The sequence below is a fragment of the Aquila chrysaetos genome, chromosome 12 (genome assembly GCF_900496995.4).
Source record: "Aquila chrysaetos chrysaetos chromosome 12, bAquChr1.4, whole genome shotgun sequence".
Taxonomy (NCBI): Eukaryota; Metazoa; Chordata; class Aves; order Accipitriformes; family Accipitridae; genus Aquila; species Aquila chrysaetos.
Genome location: NC_044015.1, coordinates 5,959,637 through 5,975,672, shown reverse-complemented (window position 1 = coordinate 5,975,672; position 16,036 = coordinate 5,959,637). Strand labels below are relative to the sequence as shown.

The 16,036-nt window shown below is 57.2% G+C and overlaps 1 protein-coding gene across 1 annotated transcript; it reads right to left on the bottom strand.

Moving 5' to 3' along the window:
• Positions 1–6,166: 6,166 nt before the first annotated feature.
• ANGPTL4 (angiopoietin like 4) lies at positions 6,167–15,636 on the bottom strand. Its single transcript, XM_030033821.2, has 7 exons — positions 15,072–15,636; positions 14,403–14,513; positions 13,796–13,928; positions 9,113–9,226; positions 8,931–9,026; positions 7,786–8,061; positions 6,167–7,213 (listed from the first exon to the last, which is right to left on the bottom strand). Exons 1-7 carry the CDS (start codon positions 15,597–15,599, stop codon positions 7,032–7,034), a joined length of 1,440 nt encoding a protein of 479 aa, XP_029889681.1. The 5' UTR covers positions 15,600–15,636; the 3' UTR covers positions 6,167–7,031.
• Positions 15,637–16,036: the final 400 nt, after the last annotated feature.

Sequence of the window (16,036 nt, the reverse complement as noted above, 5' to 3'; positions counted from 1 at the left end):
CGCCAGAGCCCGCAGGAGGCGGGCGGCGCGCCAGACCCATCAACGACGCCCAATAGGCGACGGGCGCGCCTCTGACTGGCGGGCGGCGCTGTCCAATCGAAGGAGGGCAGCTGGGGAGGGGCGGTGCTCGGGTGCCTGAGCCGGGACCCTGCGAGACGAGGCGGTGCCGGGGCCCGAGTTGGGGCGGGGCCTGGGGCGGGAGGGGCGGGGTTTGGTGGACGGGCGGGGTCTGGGGGCGGGGCCTCGGCGGGGGCGCGCAGCGCCGAGCACCGCCCGGCGGCGGGGACGGGGGGGGCCCGGCCCGGGTGTCAGCGCAGCGCAGAAGCCGGGGGGTCGCAGGCAGGGACAGGGGGGGTCGTGTTTCCCCTAGAACCACCGCAAGCGATGCTCGGCTGCCGTTCGAGGCCATCGCACCCTGCACGCCCGAGCTTTGCTTTTCTCTTCGGGCTGTTCCCCGGGCTGGGCCAGATCCTGCCCTGCGCAGCTCTCAGGGTCTCACCTTCCTGTGCTAAATACCAGCAGAAAATGCTGTTCTGGCAAAAAAAGCCCCGCACGGTGACACAACTTGTTCCAGGAAAACATTTCCCCTTTTTTTTTCCTGGCATGGCTTGAGGCAACTTCCTGAACGGATCCGTGCTAACGGCAAAAGGCCGTTTTGCCCTTCGCCTTCCCGACAGCAGAGCCGCGACAATTCATCCTGCGAGCGCAGGGCCGGCCTCAAAGGGCCGCTGGGAAAACCCGGGGATGTCCCCCCTGCTTTGATGAGCTCTCTTCCAGCGTTGGCCCTACGCAACGCGTCCCCACGCAACGTGTGCAGGCCGGCATCGCATCCGCTGGTGTAACGCGTTCGATTTGCGGTTGTGACAAACCCTCACGGGGAAGACGAGAGCTCCCTCCCTTCTCTCTCTGTGACGTGCGGGGAAACTCGCTCTGCTCATTAAACCCATTTCTTGCTTTCCTGGGCTGCGTTCATCCCAGTTCGTCCGCCCTACTTTCCCCAGAGGAGTCTTTAGCCAGCTAAAGGATTAGTGTGTCTCCAGCATCACACAGGAGCAAGGCTGAGACAGCAGGGAGGAAAAAGATGGCTTTGGACTTAGTTTTGCCTGCCGTGGGAGAGGCCCAGCACGTGAGAGGGGTCGGGGTGGGGGGAGACAGTGGTTCAGACCCTGTGGGCTGTGCGGCGCTGAGCTCTCTCGACTTCCACCAGATACCTGAACACCCTGGGCAGGTGGGATCGTGGTTTCTAAGGGGTCCTATTTTCCAAATACGAGTGCTAATAAATGTGTGGGAGCATGTGAAGAGGCAGCACCCAGACTAACAGCTACCTATCGGCAGGGGTGTCCGGCTCCTGCTCAGTGAAAATCATTCTTTTTATGACCCAGGCTCTGAAAATGGGGTAGGAAACAGAGCATGCTGCAAACACATTACATTCCCACTCCTGTGCTGGGAAGCCATCTACGTATCTCCATCACATATCAGGCAATGGAAACAGCTGAGAAGGAAAGCCAAAAATTCATAGAACTAGGGAAGATGCCAACTCCAGCCTAGCAATGGGTCGGGCCAGTTGCTCCTCTCTGACAGACAGCGATTGCTGAGGAAGCAGGGAGGAGATCTTTCTTTTCACCTTTTCTTTGCAGTTTTGATGGTCACATGCAGCATGGGGCATTGGACTTTTAATCCTTCCCATGCCGAAGTGAGTTTTAACAACCAGGATCTGTAGGAAGGCATTATCACTTTCTCCCATTGATGCTGTTCACATCCCTGCAGGACCACAGCAAATGGCCCTGTTGGGTAATGACTAGAGCACGTCCAGGGATGTTGAGCATCCAACTGATGAATAGTTAAATAGCATCAGGAGGAGCAAAGCTGGAACATGTTGGATGCAGAATCTCCTGGGAAGGAGAATTATCCCACACTGAGTTTCCCACACCTGATGATGCCGCATCCAGTGAGCGGCTGGGTGAAAGGAGGGAGAGGAGGATGGCTTCTTGCTGGTCTTGCAAATGAGGCCTTCACTTCCCTTGCTTTGTTTGGGTTAAAATGGGCAAAGCAGAAGTAAACCATCTTACTTTCATTATCACAAATGATGTAATTGATTCTGAGCTGAATATTGGATGTGTATGGGGGGATAAAAAAAGCCCAAAGCTATTTTTTATCAGTTTGGATGGAAATCACTTTCTTCTTTTCTTCTTCCAGTGCCTGGGAATTGTTGCCATTAAGTTTTAACGAGCAATATATGACAGAGGTATCCTCATGAGTGCTGTCCAGCTCCAAAATCCCCTGGGGCAGGGTTTTGGCGAAGATGATGACTTGGTGTTAGAGGAGGAATGCTGCCCCGGGGTGATGCAGAGTGAAGTGTGAGCCCGGGAATCCCCTTGTTCTTTGCCCTCAGAAGTCCTCCAGGCTCATGGTATGTTTTGCGTTGGAGAATCAGTGTTGTGTCACCAAAATCAGCCACGTGTCACCAGTTGCTGACAGGGCAATGCATTTGCAGCCCCTTTCTGGAAATCCCATGTGTGCCCTCAAATTGGTCACAGGCCATCAAGCCTCAGGCAGCAGAGATCCTACAAGCCCCAAATATTTTCTTAAACTATGCTGGGGCACACACCCTTAAAAGCAGACAGGCATATACCATCTGCTTCTTTTTTTACATGATAAAAACTAGCTTAGAATGGTCACCCAGTATGCTGCCTCTTGTCCTGGGTGCCTCAGAGCCTGTGGTGCCCTGGGGTGTAGCTGCCTGCCTGGGATGCTTGAGCCAGGAGTTCCCCTTCCCACCCATTTAGTGGGATCTGGGTGTCTGCGAGCACCCTCAAGGGAGCCAGCCCAGAATACTCTGCTTGGAAGGTGGCCCTGGTAAGAGTGCAGGTGCTTGCAAAGCCGTGCCAGACATGTCCACGGGAAGCTCCAGTTGTGCTCAACGCTGCTGAGCTCCAGCAGAAAAGCTGAAGTTACTGGGACAACTGGGAGAGTCCTGATGCCCCAGTGTCCACCAGACACCCTGACACAGCATTTGGAGTGAGGGACGGCTTTTGAAAGCCGTTTTGCTGGCTCTGGCAAGGCTGGGTGTCAGGGGGCTGGGGGGGGGCCTGGGGAGTGTTGGTGGGTGGAGAACTCTTCTCTTGTTATTAATTTGCTGTTTCTTGGCTTTGCACCAGGTTTCAGATTTAAGTGGGGGTTTGCCTTTTTTGTTTCATTGTGGTGCTCTGCAATGGCCACACCGGCGGTGCGGGGCTCGGGGCGATGCCTCTGGCTTATCCCCTCCAGTGTCTCGGTGCCACTGGTGCGGGGGGTTCAGCCCACCCACCCAAGCTGGTGCAGCTCTGTGTGTGCACAAACACCTTCCCTTTTTACCAAACTTTGAAAAGAGAGATTTGGATTTCACTGTTGTATAAAACAGGGCTCGAGGCCCCGCTGTCAGATCTCTCAGCGGTTGTTTCTGCCGTTTAGACGCAAGCTGGATTTGGAGGGGGCTCTGTGCAGCAGGTTGGGGCTCTCCTCACTTTCTGGGGCCACAAACGCAGCTGGAGCGGGACATCGGTACCTTTTGTGCAACATCTTCTTGATCTAACGATGCTCTGAGAGAACCCCCGGGTCCAGAGCAGCTGCGGTTCAATCTCCTTCTCCTGATGAGTCCGAGTTCCACGCTGAAGCATGCCCCAGCTCTGTGTCACCCTGCCGGAGCGCAGCCCCAGGCTGTCCCGCAGCGCTTCTGGTCCTGCAAAGCCCTTGTCCCACCATGTCCAGACCCCGCAGCCTTCGGTCGCCCACCCGGCTGAGCTCAGACCCCATCACAGCCTTCGGCACAGCCCCTCCAAGCCCAGAAAACAAGCAGCAGCCCTTCTCGCCAGCTGCTCCGTGAGGTTTTTTACTGGGAGAACCCGAAGCCCGAGGTGGACCATCATGTCCGGAGCTGCTGTGGGACCACCGGCTGGCACAGCACGTCCCAGCCCGTACGGGAACGATGACTTTTTGGGGGGGGAACAGCAGCCTTTGGTAACCCGAAGGGGGTTTGTGCTTTGGGCAGAGCACGGTGCCGTTCCTCTCGCTGGCGCTGGAGGGAGCTGCCCCGTCCGTGCCCGGGCTCCCAGATGTTAAGACAAGCTGCAGTTCAAGTTGTTGTTAAAAATGAAGGAGCTAGAGGATTCCAGGAGGGGTTCAGATTAAGAACAGAGACCCAGGAATGGCTTCTTCTGCAGACGGACCTTGGAAGGGCCCCGGGACACCACACGCTCCAGTGTGGGACCTACATGCTGGGGCAATGGGGTGGCATTGACACTGGTGGGATGTGGAGACTTGCATGGCAGAACAGGGCAAGACCAAGACACAGAAGAAAGCGGCGGCAGTAGGTCCTTGGCTAGGCAAGATTTGGGGCATTTAGCCTTTTCCCGGCTGGTGTTTGGTGCCAGCTGGTGTTGTCCTCCAAGCACCTCCTGTAGATGCTAAAGATCAAATGCACCACTGGGGAGCAAACCCCAGATCTGCCAAAAAAAATCCCTGGCAATGAATAAATACAGCATAGCTCCTTCAGCAGTTTCTATCTGATGCATAAACCCACCTTAGTCTCATCATTTTAGCATCCAGACTGAAACACAGCACTCCAGTATCTGCTGGTGCACCCAGGGACAAAACAAGCTTTGAATTAAGCAAATGGAACATTAAAAATGTATTTCTGAATGCAAGAGTGAGCAGATAGATAGCACAGAGCCAGGTATAACAGGCTGTTTGTGCAATTGTGCTTGGGGCTATCATTAACCCCAGGCTTTTCCCCAGGGAAGGAAGACAGACACAGGAGCTGGGGCCACATTTAGGTACATCAGGTATTTATACAGCCGCTCTAGGGGACTAGAGCAGTCTCTTGTCTCTTTTTTCTGCAATGAGCAATTTAGCTAGTCAAGGAAGGGAGATAAAAAGAAGCACTTGCTATTTTCTCCAGCTCCAGCATCAGGCCATATGTCTGGGATCATGAGCACAGCTGGAGTCTACCCCCATCATCTTCAAGGCTCCTGCTCCATTGCCAGCTCATTTCATTCCTACATATATGTAATCATTCCCCAGAAGTTGCAATAAATGCTTTTGGAGATGACCGTGCATGTGTGGTGTGAGCAGGTAAAACACTACTACTTATTGGGGCTTGTCCTGATCAGCTCCAACTTTAATCTATCCAGATAATTCAGACCCCGGCCACCGGTCTCATTCAAGGTGTTGGCATAGGGTTTTCCAGCCAGCTACAAGGAATGTCTCCCTGGTACAAAGGTCTGCCACCAGGGAATAAGAAAAGCCAGCTCGTTGTCACTTGTAAACATGCTGCCCCAGGTCCTGATTTCCAGAGGGAAAAACAATTCAGAAGTCCATAAACTTCAGGCTAAAAACCACTCCTGGGGGCTATAGCAGGTATTTATCTCAGAGAGCTCCATAAGGCTACAGCTGAAAATTGAGGCCAGAAGGAAGAGTAGTGCTCAGGTCAAATTCCCAACAAGTGAAGTTTCTGAATCCAGAGTCCTCACACAGCTCCCACACATCTTCTGCTGGTAAACCATCAGGCAAATAATCCAGGCAGGACAGTTACAGGCTTGTTTTTATTAAAAGACATCTTCAGAAAAGATATTTTAGTACAAAAAAAAAAGTTTAAAATACACAAACTACAGTTGCTTTTTTTTTTTCCAGCATCAACATTTATAAATTACACCACATCATTGTTATTAACACGGCATTTAAATATGGAAACAAATTAAAACAGGAAATTCATCAACAAAATCCAACATACTACAAATGACTATTTACAATATTTAGCAGCTAGGAGCTCTAGCACGGTAGTCAATATGACTTCAATAGGGCAGGATGCTTGGGAAGCCCCAAGACGGCAGCTTGGCCCGTAACAGTATTTTGAAACCTGTTTTGCCCACCTCTCCCCAGATACCCACCCCAAAGGCAGAGGCGACGCTGTACACGAGGGTACGCACCCGACAAGGCGGTGCAGCTCTTGCAGAGAAACCCTGTGGTCCCCTGGCCCTTTAGAGCAAGTTTTGGGGCGTGCATGCAGGATGGTGCTATTCACTCTGCAAAGCGTGGGGACTCTGTTGGGAGAAGGCAGCCAGCCCTCCAGGCTTCAGGGGGATTTACAGCTGGCAGCAGGGCTCGTCCTGCCCAGGGACAGTCACTGCTCTGTACCTGTGCCCTCCTAGTGCTCGTCCTAACCACCCCCAGCAACAACGGTAGGCTCCAGGCAGAGCTTAAGACTCAGCCTTCCAGGATCTGGCCCTCATGTAACCAGCTGCAGGATCCCACACGTTTTCTCCTGGAGCTGGAAGCAGTTTCCCCAGATCCTGGCAAATTCCAGCACAGCCAGAAATACAGGGCTTTGAAGCCCTGGGGGCCAGGGAAGCCAGGTGAGCCTGAGGTCCCCCCGCTTCTGCACAGGGTGTCCTTCAGCCTTCCCACCACCACGCGTATTCTCAGGGCGTTGAAGTCACTGGAGCAGGGGCTGTGCAGATGGAGCAGCCTGAGGCTCACTGCCCCTCGGCACCAGCCAGGGAAGGAGACTCTGGGGGCTTTCACAGGAGGGTACATAGGACATCATTTGGGAACAACAGTGAAAGACAGGACACGGCAAGGCTCCGTACCCAACGCTCGGGTCCAGGGTAGTGAAACACTTCACATGCTCCCTTTCCACCCAGCCCCAGCTCATCAAAACCAGCACAGAAGTGTTCAGACAGGACAGAAAGCACCAGACAACTTGAACTTGCCGCAGCAGCACGTGGCAGGTTGGAAGACCCTTGTGCATGCTCTGCAGGTGGATCTCCCTGCTGGTGGCTCCTCTTCTGGTTTGGGAGCTCCCATCCAGGGGTTTCAGCAACATGGAGCTGTTTTACTTATGGTGAGGAGCTGTGTCATGCCACTAAAGGGCTGCTAACCAAGAGAAACGCTCCTCGGGGGACTTCCTGGGGAGGGTAGGTTTGTTTTCTGTAAACACCAAGTGATGGAGCTCAGGTCTGTGCTCCGCAGAGAAGGTCAAGTCTCAAGTGGCAGCTTTAGGGCTCTGCTTCCAGTGCTGCAGGTTGGATTTTCATGGTGGTTGACTTCAACGGGTAATACCTGCCTTTCCATGTCTTCCAGAAGATGCCCTGCTTGCGCTCGTGCCGCTGGCGGGGGATGGAGCGGAAATACTTCCCGTTGAGGTTGGCATGGCCACAGGTGCTGAACCACCAGCCACCTACCAAGGCAATGCAGAGGCAGGTTTAACCCACAGCACTTCCAGACAGAAAACAAATCCAGGTTCAAGGCAGCTGCTGCCCCCGTTTTCCCCACTTTTCCAGGGCTTCGGGACCTTACAAGACCACCTCGTACACACTTGAGGAGTCCCATGCCCTGGGAAACCTTTGTACAGATCCCGTATGACTTCAGGATGCGTCTGCAAATCCCTGCTGCTCTTTCTTGCATGCAAAACCCCCTCAAACCCTTCAGCAGCCCCATCTCAGGCCTGGGGACTGGCCTCTGCTTCTCTTGAAACATTTCCAAGCAAGGTGGCAGCCAGCAAAGCTGTTACGAAGACAGATGCTTGGGGCAAGACCCGAATCATGAACCCCTCCTGGTTTCAGCTTCCCTCCTGGTTCCCTGCACGGCTCCCCCAAGGATGCAGCTTTCCCAGGGAAGCAGGGGACAAGTCAGGCTCAACACCAAAGGGGTCTAGTCCCGCAGGGTCACTGTCCCGCTCAGGGCCACCACCAGAGAGCAGAGGGCTGAAGGAAAAGTGCACGCCACTGGGAAGGAAGAGCTTGTACTGACCTGAGAGGTGTTTGGCACAGTTTGTGTCAGCTTTGAGGTCGTGGTCACGATCCCGAGTGGAGAAAGGCAGCTGCCTGAAGTCCCCGATGGCATTTTCCAGCTCTCCAGCCAGAGGTCCCAGCAGGTTGAGCATGTAGGCTGTGCTCTCACCACCAAGGCTGAAGACAAACTGAACCACCTGGGAATTTCCCTCCCAGTCTTCCAGCTCAATCAGGAGATTGTATCTTCCCTCTTGGACAAGGTGATGTATCTTCTCCAGGCCCAGCCAGAAGTCACCTGAAACAAGACACATTGCATTGGCTGCAGGGACACAAAAATGCTGTGCGTCCTGGTTTCAGCTGGAATAATTTCCTTCTTAGTAGCTGGTATAGTGCTGTGTTTTGGATTTAGGATGAGAATAATGTTGATAACACACTGATGTTTTAGTTGTTGCTAAGCAGTGTTTGTACCAAGTCAAGGACTTTTCAATTTTTCACGCTGCCCTGCCAGCAGAGGCTGGGAATGCACAAGAAACTGGGAGGGGACACAGCAAGGACAGCTGACCCAAACAAACCAAAGGGTATTCCATACCCTCTTACATCATGCCCCATCCCACAGGGGGCAGGGGGGTCCAGTATATAAACTGGAAGGAGTCAGCCGGGGGGCACCACAGCTCAGGGATTGGCTGGGCATCAGTCAGCAGGTGGCGAGCAATTGTGTTGTGCATCACTTGTTCTGTATATTCTCGTAGTAGTAGTAGTATTTTCCCTTCCTTTTCTATCCTATTAAACTGTCTTTATCTCAACCCATGAGTTTTACTTTTTTTTTTTCCCCCCAATTCTATCCCCCATCCCGAGGCAGGGTGAGTGAGCAGCTGCGTGGTGCTTAGTTGCCGGCTGGGGTTAAACCACGACACCGTGCAAAGCCAAAATATGAACAGGCTCCGGAGACAAATAGGGACAACCCAGGACACTGCAGCATTTGAATCTGGTCTGGTACCTGCAGGACAAGTCAGGAAGACCAAGGACTCTTGCTCTGCAAGCAGTGTCCCCCCCTCCTCGGCCCAATGCTGCGCTCCAACACGTAGAGATCTCCAGGGGCCAGCAAGGGGGAATAACTTGTACTAAGATATCACAATAAGAAGACAGACACCGTTGTCCACCTACCGTGAAGGTCTCCAAAGCCATTCTTGTAGGCATCCCAAAGCTGGTCAAAGTCCACAGAGCCGTCTGTGCGCCTCTGGATCACTGTCCAGCCACCTTCTGTGGACCGGAAAAACACGGTCATTTGGGGTTACCATTTGCAAGACCACCGTGCAAAGCGCTGCGGGACATCTCCACTGCTTTACCTGCGGTCATGTCGCAGTAGACTTTGAAGGGTTGAGACCCTGCAGGCTGCACCTGGAAAACACCGCTGCTTTGCTGCCCAGCCAGGAAGAGCTGGTGGCAATCCTCTGGAAGCTCTGTGGGGGGAAGGAAACGGTGATTGAGAAAACAGCCCCGTGTCCCACTTCCTCAGCAGGGTGCTCCTACCACGGCCCTGGCACTTGCAGCCCTGGCCACGAGCCTGGCCAGCTGCGCACAGCAGTGGCTGCGGCTCTGGACGCGTGCTGGAGACGACAGCCCCCGACTGCAGCATCTTTGCTGTGACCCCGTATCGTCCCATTTATCCGAACACAGCTCCTTGGGCTCCTATCCAAGGCAGAAGCCAGGCGTTGGGCCAGGCTGGGGTGACCTAGGCTGGAGAGCAGAGCTCCCCATTGAGGAGACACCCGAGGAGCTTCCCAGCTCCCTCTGTGCCCACAGCAGGCAGGAGCAGCCCATTTGGGGTGAAGAAACACCAGAGGCCAGCCAGGGCCAAGCATCCCTGTCCCACCCCAAGGCTGAAGCAGTCTCGAAGGGCCTCAGGGGAAGAAAGAAACCCCAAGTCCTGCCATCAGGAAGGCACCTGAGCATCCAGCACATGACCTCTTGCTCCTGGTGACCCCAGCCAGATGTCCTGCTGGGCAACTTGCCACCAGCAGGCCAGCTGGGGTAACCCTTTTGCCCAAGACACCAACCGGGGCAGGGACGGGGTGGGGTGGGTGGACCACAAGGAGCCCAAGCTCATTGCACGAGTGGATTGCCTGGGATGAAGCCAACCCCCAGCTTGCCCCGCTCCATCCCCACACCAGCCGGGCTCCCACCTCTCCTTCCGCCCCTGAGGGGACTTTGCCCAGAGCTGCCAGCAAAGCACCGTTTCAACAGCGCTGACAAAAGTCCATCCAGGAACCACCACCCGCAGCACTTGGGGAGAGACAGGGACGGGGCCGGGGCGGGGGGGGGGGGGGGGGAACCTATTACAAAACCCAAGTCAAAAGGCCGCAGGAGGATGTGCAGGGACTTCAGCCCCCAGGCTGTCAGCACAGTCAAGGGGCTCTTTGTCAGCCGGGACAGGTGCCCCCATCACCCCCAGACAAAGGGGGTCTGTTCTCCCCGCACGAGGGTGGGATGGATTTTGGTGGCTCACAGCTGCTGCCAGCACGACCCCAAGACAGACGGGTGAAGAAACCTAAAGACAAGCCCCAGGCTATGCCGGGGTGCTGGCTACCCCCCCAACCCTGCTGTGGGGTCCCCCTTGCAGTAGCTGCCCCTGGGGTCAGGGCTGGCACCATGACCCGGGGTGGCAGCGGGGAGAGGGGCCTCCCCCACGACCGCAGGGTTTTGTGTGGGGCAGAAGCGGGGAAAATGGGGCCTTTGAGCTGCTGAGGACAAGAGCAGCCCCCGGGGGGCATCGGCCCCTGCCCCATCCTCTCTGGGCACCCAGGGAGCCCCGATGCTGCGCTGGGGTGAAGGGCAAAACCACAACTGGAGGAAAGGTCAGTTGGGGGGACCCGGGGGACAGCAATGTGACACCTGCTACCACCTTTCACCTATTTCTCCCCAACCCTAGACCCCCCTGGTGAACTTTCCCCTCCTTGGCACAGGCAGCCCCTCTCCCACCGCCTGCAGCGGGACAGCCCCACAGCCAGCGTGGCCGGACTCACGCTGCCCTTAGCATCCCTCGCACCCCCGAGCCGACGCCAGCGCAGGACTGCTGCCACCGAGCCCATCAGTGCACCCACGGGACGAGCGTGTGACCCTGAGCCCTCCCCAAGCCTGTGCACGCGTGGATCGAGGGCGAGCGTTTCGCACGAGGGATCAAAACCACACAAAGCCACCCGGCACTGCGGGGAGGCCAAGTGCATCCCCAGTATCCCCACTTTCTAGGTGAATGCAGCCAGGGAAGCCAAAGGAGGCTCAGGGGAAGGAAAACCCACAACCTGACCCCACACCCACAGCTGCAGCAGCCCCGGCTCACAAGCGTGGCTGCGGGGAGGTGCTGGGGGCTGCTGGGCTCACCCAGCCCCACAGAGCTCCTCGCCTCCTCTCCCACCGTATCTCCCAGCATCAGCAGGACAGTGCCTGGGCAGATGCTCAGTGGCCCCAGCATGCAGAAGTCAGCCCCATCCCTGTTTGTTTTTTTTTTTCTGGGCCCCGGCCACACTCAATGCACTTGGATCTCTTCTGTTTTCCTGGTGCAACAGGGACTTTCAAGCAGCTGAATGAGATGCAGCTGCTTGAACAGCCTCAGCTCAATCTTTTTGTTTGAGGAACATGCTCGTTAGTTCCAGTTCATGTTGCACATCCGTATGGCACCAGCAGAACAACAAGACCTCCTGGCTGCTCTGGATGTTTTTCTTTCCCTCCCCCTTTATTTAGCCAAACAAGACAGAAGAATCAACAAGGCTCACTGGAGCTGCCCCAGGCATGGCACCGTATTTACCCAACAGGATCTCCAGGCATGACGAGAGGTCACCAACCTGGGATAAACAACCTTTCTTGCGGATGGCAGGGCATGCCTGGAGCTGTTTGCATCACCCCCCGCCTCACCCTCCCCAACCCAATTATTTTGGAGTCCCAGCACCACAGGGAGAGAGCGAGCAGGGCTCTACCTTTCCCCTACTCGGCCAGCTGCCAGAAAGCACAGGCTCTGCCTAAAGACCTGATCCTCTTTCTGCAAGTGATTAAACCTTTCACTCTCCAGGCTGCTTCAAGCCTTCAACTTTCACATGCTTGGCCCCGTGCCATCTCTGGCCTGAAAAAACTTGTGTTCACTGGATGCAAATAAAAGGGTCTTTCTGAAAGGGCTGCTGGTGGAGTTCATCGCTCTTCCCCAGGGCCATGCAGGCACTGCAGCTCTGCCTGACAATAGGCAGGGAGCTGCCGGCACAAGCCTTCCCGGCACTTGTCTGCTCTGAAAGCAGCCACAAGCCTCCCCAGGCAAAGGGCACAGGGCTGGCCTGCCAGATATTGTGTGCTTTAAGATTTGCCAAAAAACTCACTCGACTTGCTAATGAGAGGAAGCCAATTTGTTTTCTGTCAGCGATACCAGCATCAGGGATTAGGCAAGAGAAGGGGGAGCTCACAGCTCAGCCAGGTGGGAGGGAGTCGGGATGCCCAGGGTGCTGGGGATGCTCAGGGTCCCCCCATCAGGGACAGTGTGGCCTGAGAAGGTGCTGAGCTCTCACCACCACCCCCCCGCCGCCTCGTGGCATCCCCAGGGGCTGCGGGCTCTTGCTGCCTCCTACCGTGCTTCACAAGGGTTGCTGCACCCAGCACCCATCAGCTGGCACAGAGCCACAGAGCCTACATCTGCCACCAGTAAGTAGCAAAGACCCAAACCCATCACCCTGCACCCCACTTCTAGCATAACCTGAGAATGGAGCAGGGCGGGTCGGACTAGCTGGTTGGACTAGATGACCTTTAAAGTTCCCTTCTAACTTAAACAATTCTAGGATTCCATGACACACTATTGAGGGCAAGTCACAAAGCAAAGCTGGAAAAAAATGGCAGGGAAAGAGGTTTTGAGACAGTTTTCTGGCTCACTAGTGCTGCTCTGACCGAAGGAGACCTCACGTAGCCCCACTGTGGGCTGGCCAGCCCCACTGAGCCAAGCGCCAGGAGGAGTTTGGAGCCCCACATCCCATCTCTGTCCTTGTCAGCATCGATTCTGCAGCTCTTTGTTCTGCTCACCCAGCTTTCAGGCACACCGGTGACAGCTCCAGGCTCCACATACAAATTACCGTGTGTTTTCCCATAGCAATACCTACATTAAGCCCTGGGCAGGATTTCCCCATGCATCCTTACCCTGCCTGGTTTCTGTTTGGCTCGCACTGGACATCCCCAGACAGCTGCACAGACAGAGCCAGCACCGTGATTTAGCTGACATAAGAGCAGCTGCTCCTGACCAGCAAACCCTGCAGGGACACCAGTTCCTGTCTGGGAGGGAGGCTGCGGGACGCAGCGCAGCTGGGGACACCCGCTTTGCTGCCCTTCGCTCTGCGGGAGCTCCTCCAGTTCCCTTGCCGGCAGAGAGGATGCTCCAGGCAGAGCCAGGAGCTCCAGATGCAGCATCCACTCATCTGCTCTGGCGCACGTTTCCCAGGGCTGGGAGTGCCCGGTGCCTTCACTGCCCAGGTGTTTGCTGCACCTCAGCACCTTCTGCTAAGGATAGTGAGAGCTGAGGCACTTGTCTTTCATGTATGAGCCCTAAATATGAGCCAAGGGAGATGGACGCGCAAAGATCTAGCTCTCCTCTCGTGGTCCAGGGCTCCCTAACCCTCCACTCCACCAGCAGGCTGACTGAAAAGCAGACTCTGCCTGGTAAAGTGGGAGCAGGTGAACAAGAGTTAACTCCAAGGAGCAGAGATCCTCCTCTCCTGCTTGCATTCACCCCCCCCCACCTGCCAATCCTCTGACAAATAGCCGCTAGCAGTGTTTGTCCGCTCCTCACTGCATTCTTAATATCAGGCAGGAAAATTCCTCTCAAATCCTTAAATTCCTACCCGTGTTCCAGATCCCCTCAGTCTGGCCAAACTCCCAAGCTCCGGTTTTGTGAGCACATCTCACATCCTGACTCAGGACAACTGAACCTTTTGTTTCCAAACAGTTGCAACTGCAGCAGGTTTGCTCCAGCACAGAGGAGTGGGGCAGCACAGGCAAATACTCACTCTGTGTCAGCACAGGCTCCCCACTAGTGTTCTGACTCTGGTTGGTGAGGCTGAGGCTCTTCTTCAGGTTTATCTTCCACTTCGGCGACTGTGTTTTGTTGTCCTTCAGGTGTAAGGGGATCAGTAGATTGACCTAAAAAAAAATGCACAAGTCAGAACAGTTTTATCTCAGCTCATTTTCAACACTCAGGGGAGCTGATCAGCCAAGCCGTCAGCTGCTCCCCTGTGACCAGAGCTGGGGCTGAACTTGCCCAGAAACCTCAAGGAATAAGTGATACCAAAGGCTGGTAAAGCCAGAAATTATTGTGGGTTTTCACACCCATGCTAATGAGTTTATTCTGCAGATAAACTCAAAGAAAGAGCCCGGAGAGGGTCTGTTCCCACACACCAATTCCTCCTATTGCTCCGTGCAAATACTCAGGGAGCTTGCAGTTTGCTACCCTTGCACCAACACAGGGCCACGGCCTTTGTAGGGTCCCCAAAGCCAGGGAGCAGCGGCACAGCCGGTTCTCCTGCCACCAGAGCACTGTGCCAGCTGGGCTGCCACGGCGGTTCATGCCAGGACCAGGCTGCGGTCCCCGAGCCGCAGAGCGGGACAGGGGCTCACCTTGCTCTGCAGGCTTTTAATCTGCAGATTCTGCTTGTCCAGCTTGTACTGCTGCTGCTTGATCTTCTGCAAGAGCTCCTCGATTCGCAAGTTCTGCGCATCCATCAGGGACTGCGGGGGGAAGAGCCAGGTGAACCCCGCAGCTCTGGGGAGATCCGGCTGTGCCGCACGTTCTGCACGGAGCCAGGTGTGCCAGTCCCCCCGGATGCTCCAGGTGTCCCCAGGACCTTCGGATCTGTGTGTGTGTGTGTCCCCCGCTTTCCTAAGGCCGATCCCCACCCACTGCTCCCAGCACCCCAGGAGGGTCGGGTCCCCCGCACCCCTCCGGGCTGCCCCCCCCGCTGTGTCCCGGGAGAGCTGCTCCCCACAACTGCTGCCCCGGGAGTGTCGGGTCCCCCCACATCGCTCTCCCGCGGCCGCTCCCGGGAAGGCAGGGCCCCCTCCCCGCTTCCCCCCAGCCCGGTCCCAGTACCCGGGGTTGGGGGGGGGGGGGGGGGGGGTGCGTGCCTGGTGGTCGTGTGTCGCGTCCCCCCACCTCGGGTCGCTCCCGGTGCCTGGGTGGGTCGGGTCTCCCCCGCCTCCCCGGGTCGCTCCCGGTGCCCCCAGCCGGGGCGGGTGTCCCGTCGTGTCGTGTCGTCGTCCCCCCCCCCCCACCCCGTCGACGCTCACCTGCAGCGCTCCCAGGTCCTTGGCGCTCTGGTTATCGGCCGGCCGCGCTTGCAGCACTTGCCGGACGCGGCCCTCCAGCTGCTCCAGCCGCCCTTGGATCTGGGCTTTGTCGGCCGCCACCTCCTCCAGGCGCTGCCGCAGAGCCTCGGAGAGGTTGAGGAGCTGCCGGCCGCGGCCCTCCAGCTCCCGCACGCTGGCCCGCAGCCGCTCGCCCCGCTCCTGCGCCTCCCGCGCCTGGCGCAGCAGCCGCCCCATGGAGCTGTTGTGGGCGCTCAGGCGGCTGCCGAGCTCCCGCATCTGCCCCTTGGTGCGGTCCACGTGCTCCTTGAGGCCGTGGCCGAGCTGCAGCAGCCCGTGGGCGATCACGTTCACCTCGTCCCAAGAGGCGAACTGCGCCCGCCGCTCCTTGCTGCCCGCCCCCACCGCCGAACGCCGCTCGGTCCCGGCTCGCCCGGCAGCCGGTCCCGCCGCGGCGGCCGCCCCGGCGCACAACAGCAGCAGCAGCAGCGTTGCCCCGGTGAGCTGCATGGCTGCCCGGCCGCCTCCCAGTGCGCGCCCCGCCGCCGCGCTCCCGCTTTTATCGCCGCCCGCGCACCGCGGCGGGGACGGCCCCGGCACCGGCCCCTCCCCGCCCGCCCGGCCCCGCCGCTTTGTTCGCCCTCCCCCGCCGGGCCCGGGCCCCGGGCCGCCCGTGGCAGCCCCGGCTCCGAGTCCTGGCAGCTCCCACCCGGGGCAGCCTCGGTCCCTCGCCGCTGAGCCCTGGCCGCGCCCGTCCTCGCACACTGTCCCGTCCCCATCCCCATCCCCGTCCCAATGCCCGTTGCCATCCCCGTTGCCATCCCCCGTCCCCATCCCCATCCCCATCCCCGTCCCAATCCCCGTCCCCATCCCCGTCCCCATCCCCGTCCCTGTCCCCTTCCCCATCCCCATCCCCGTCCCCATCCCCGTCCCTGTCCCTGTCCCCG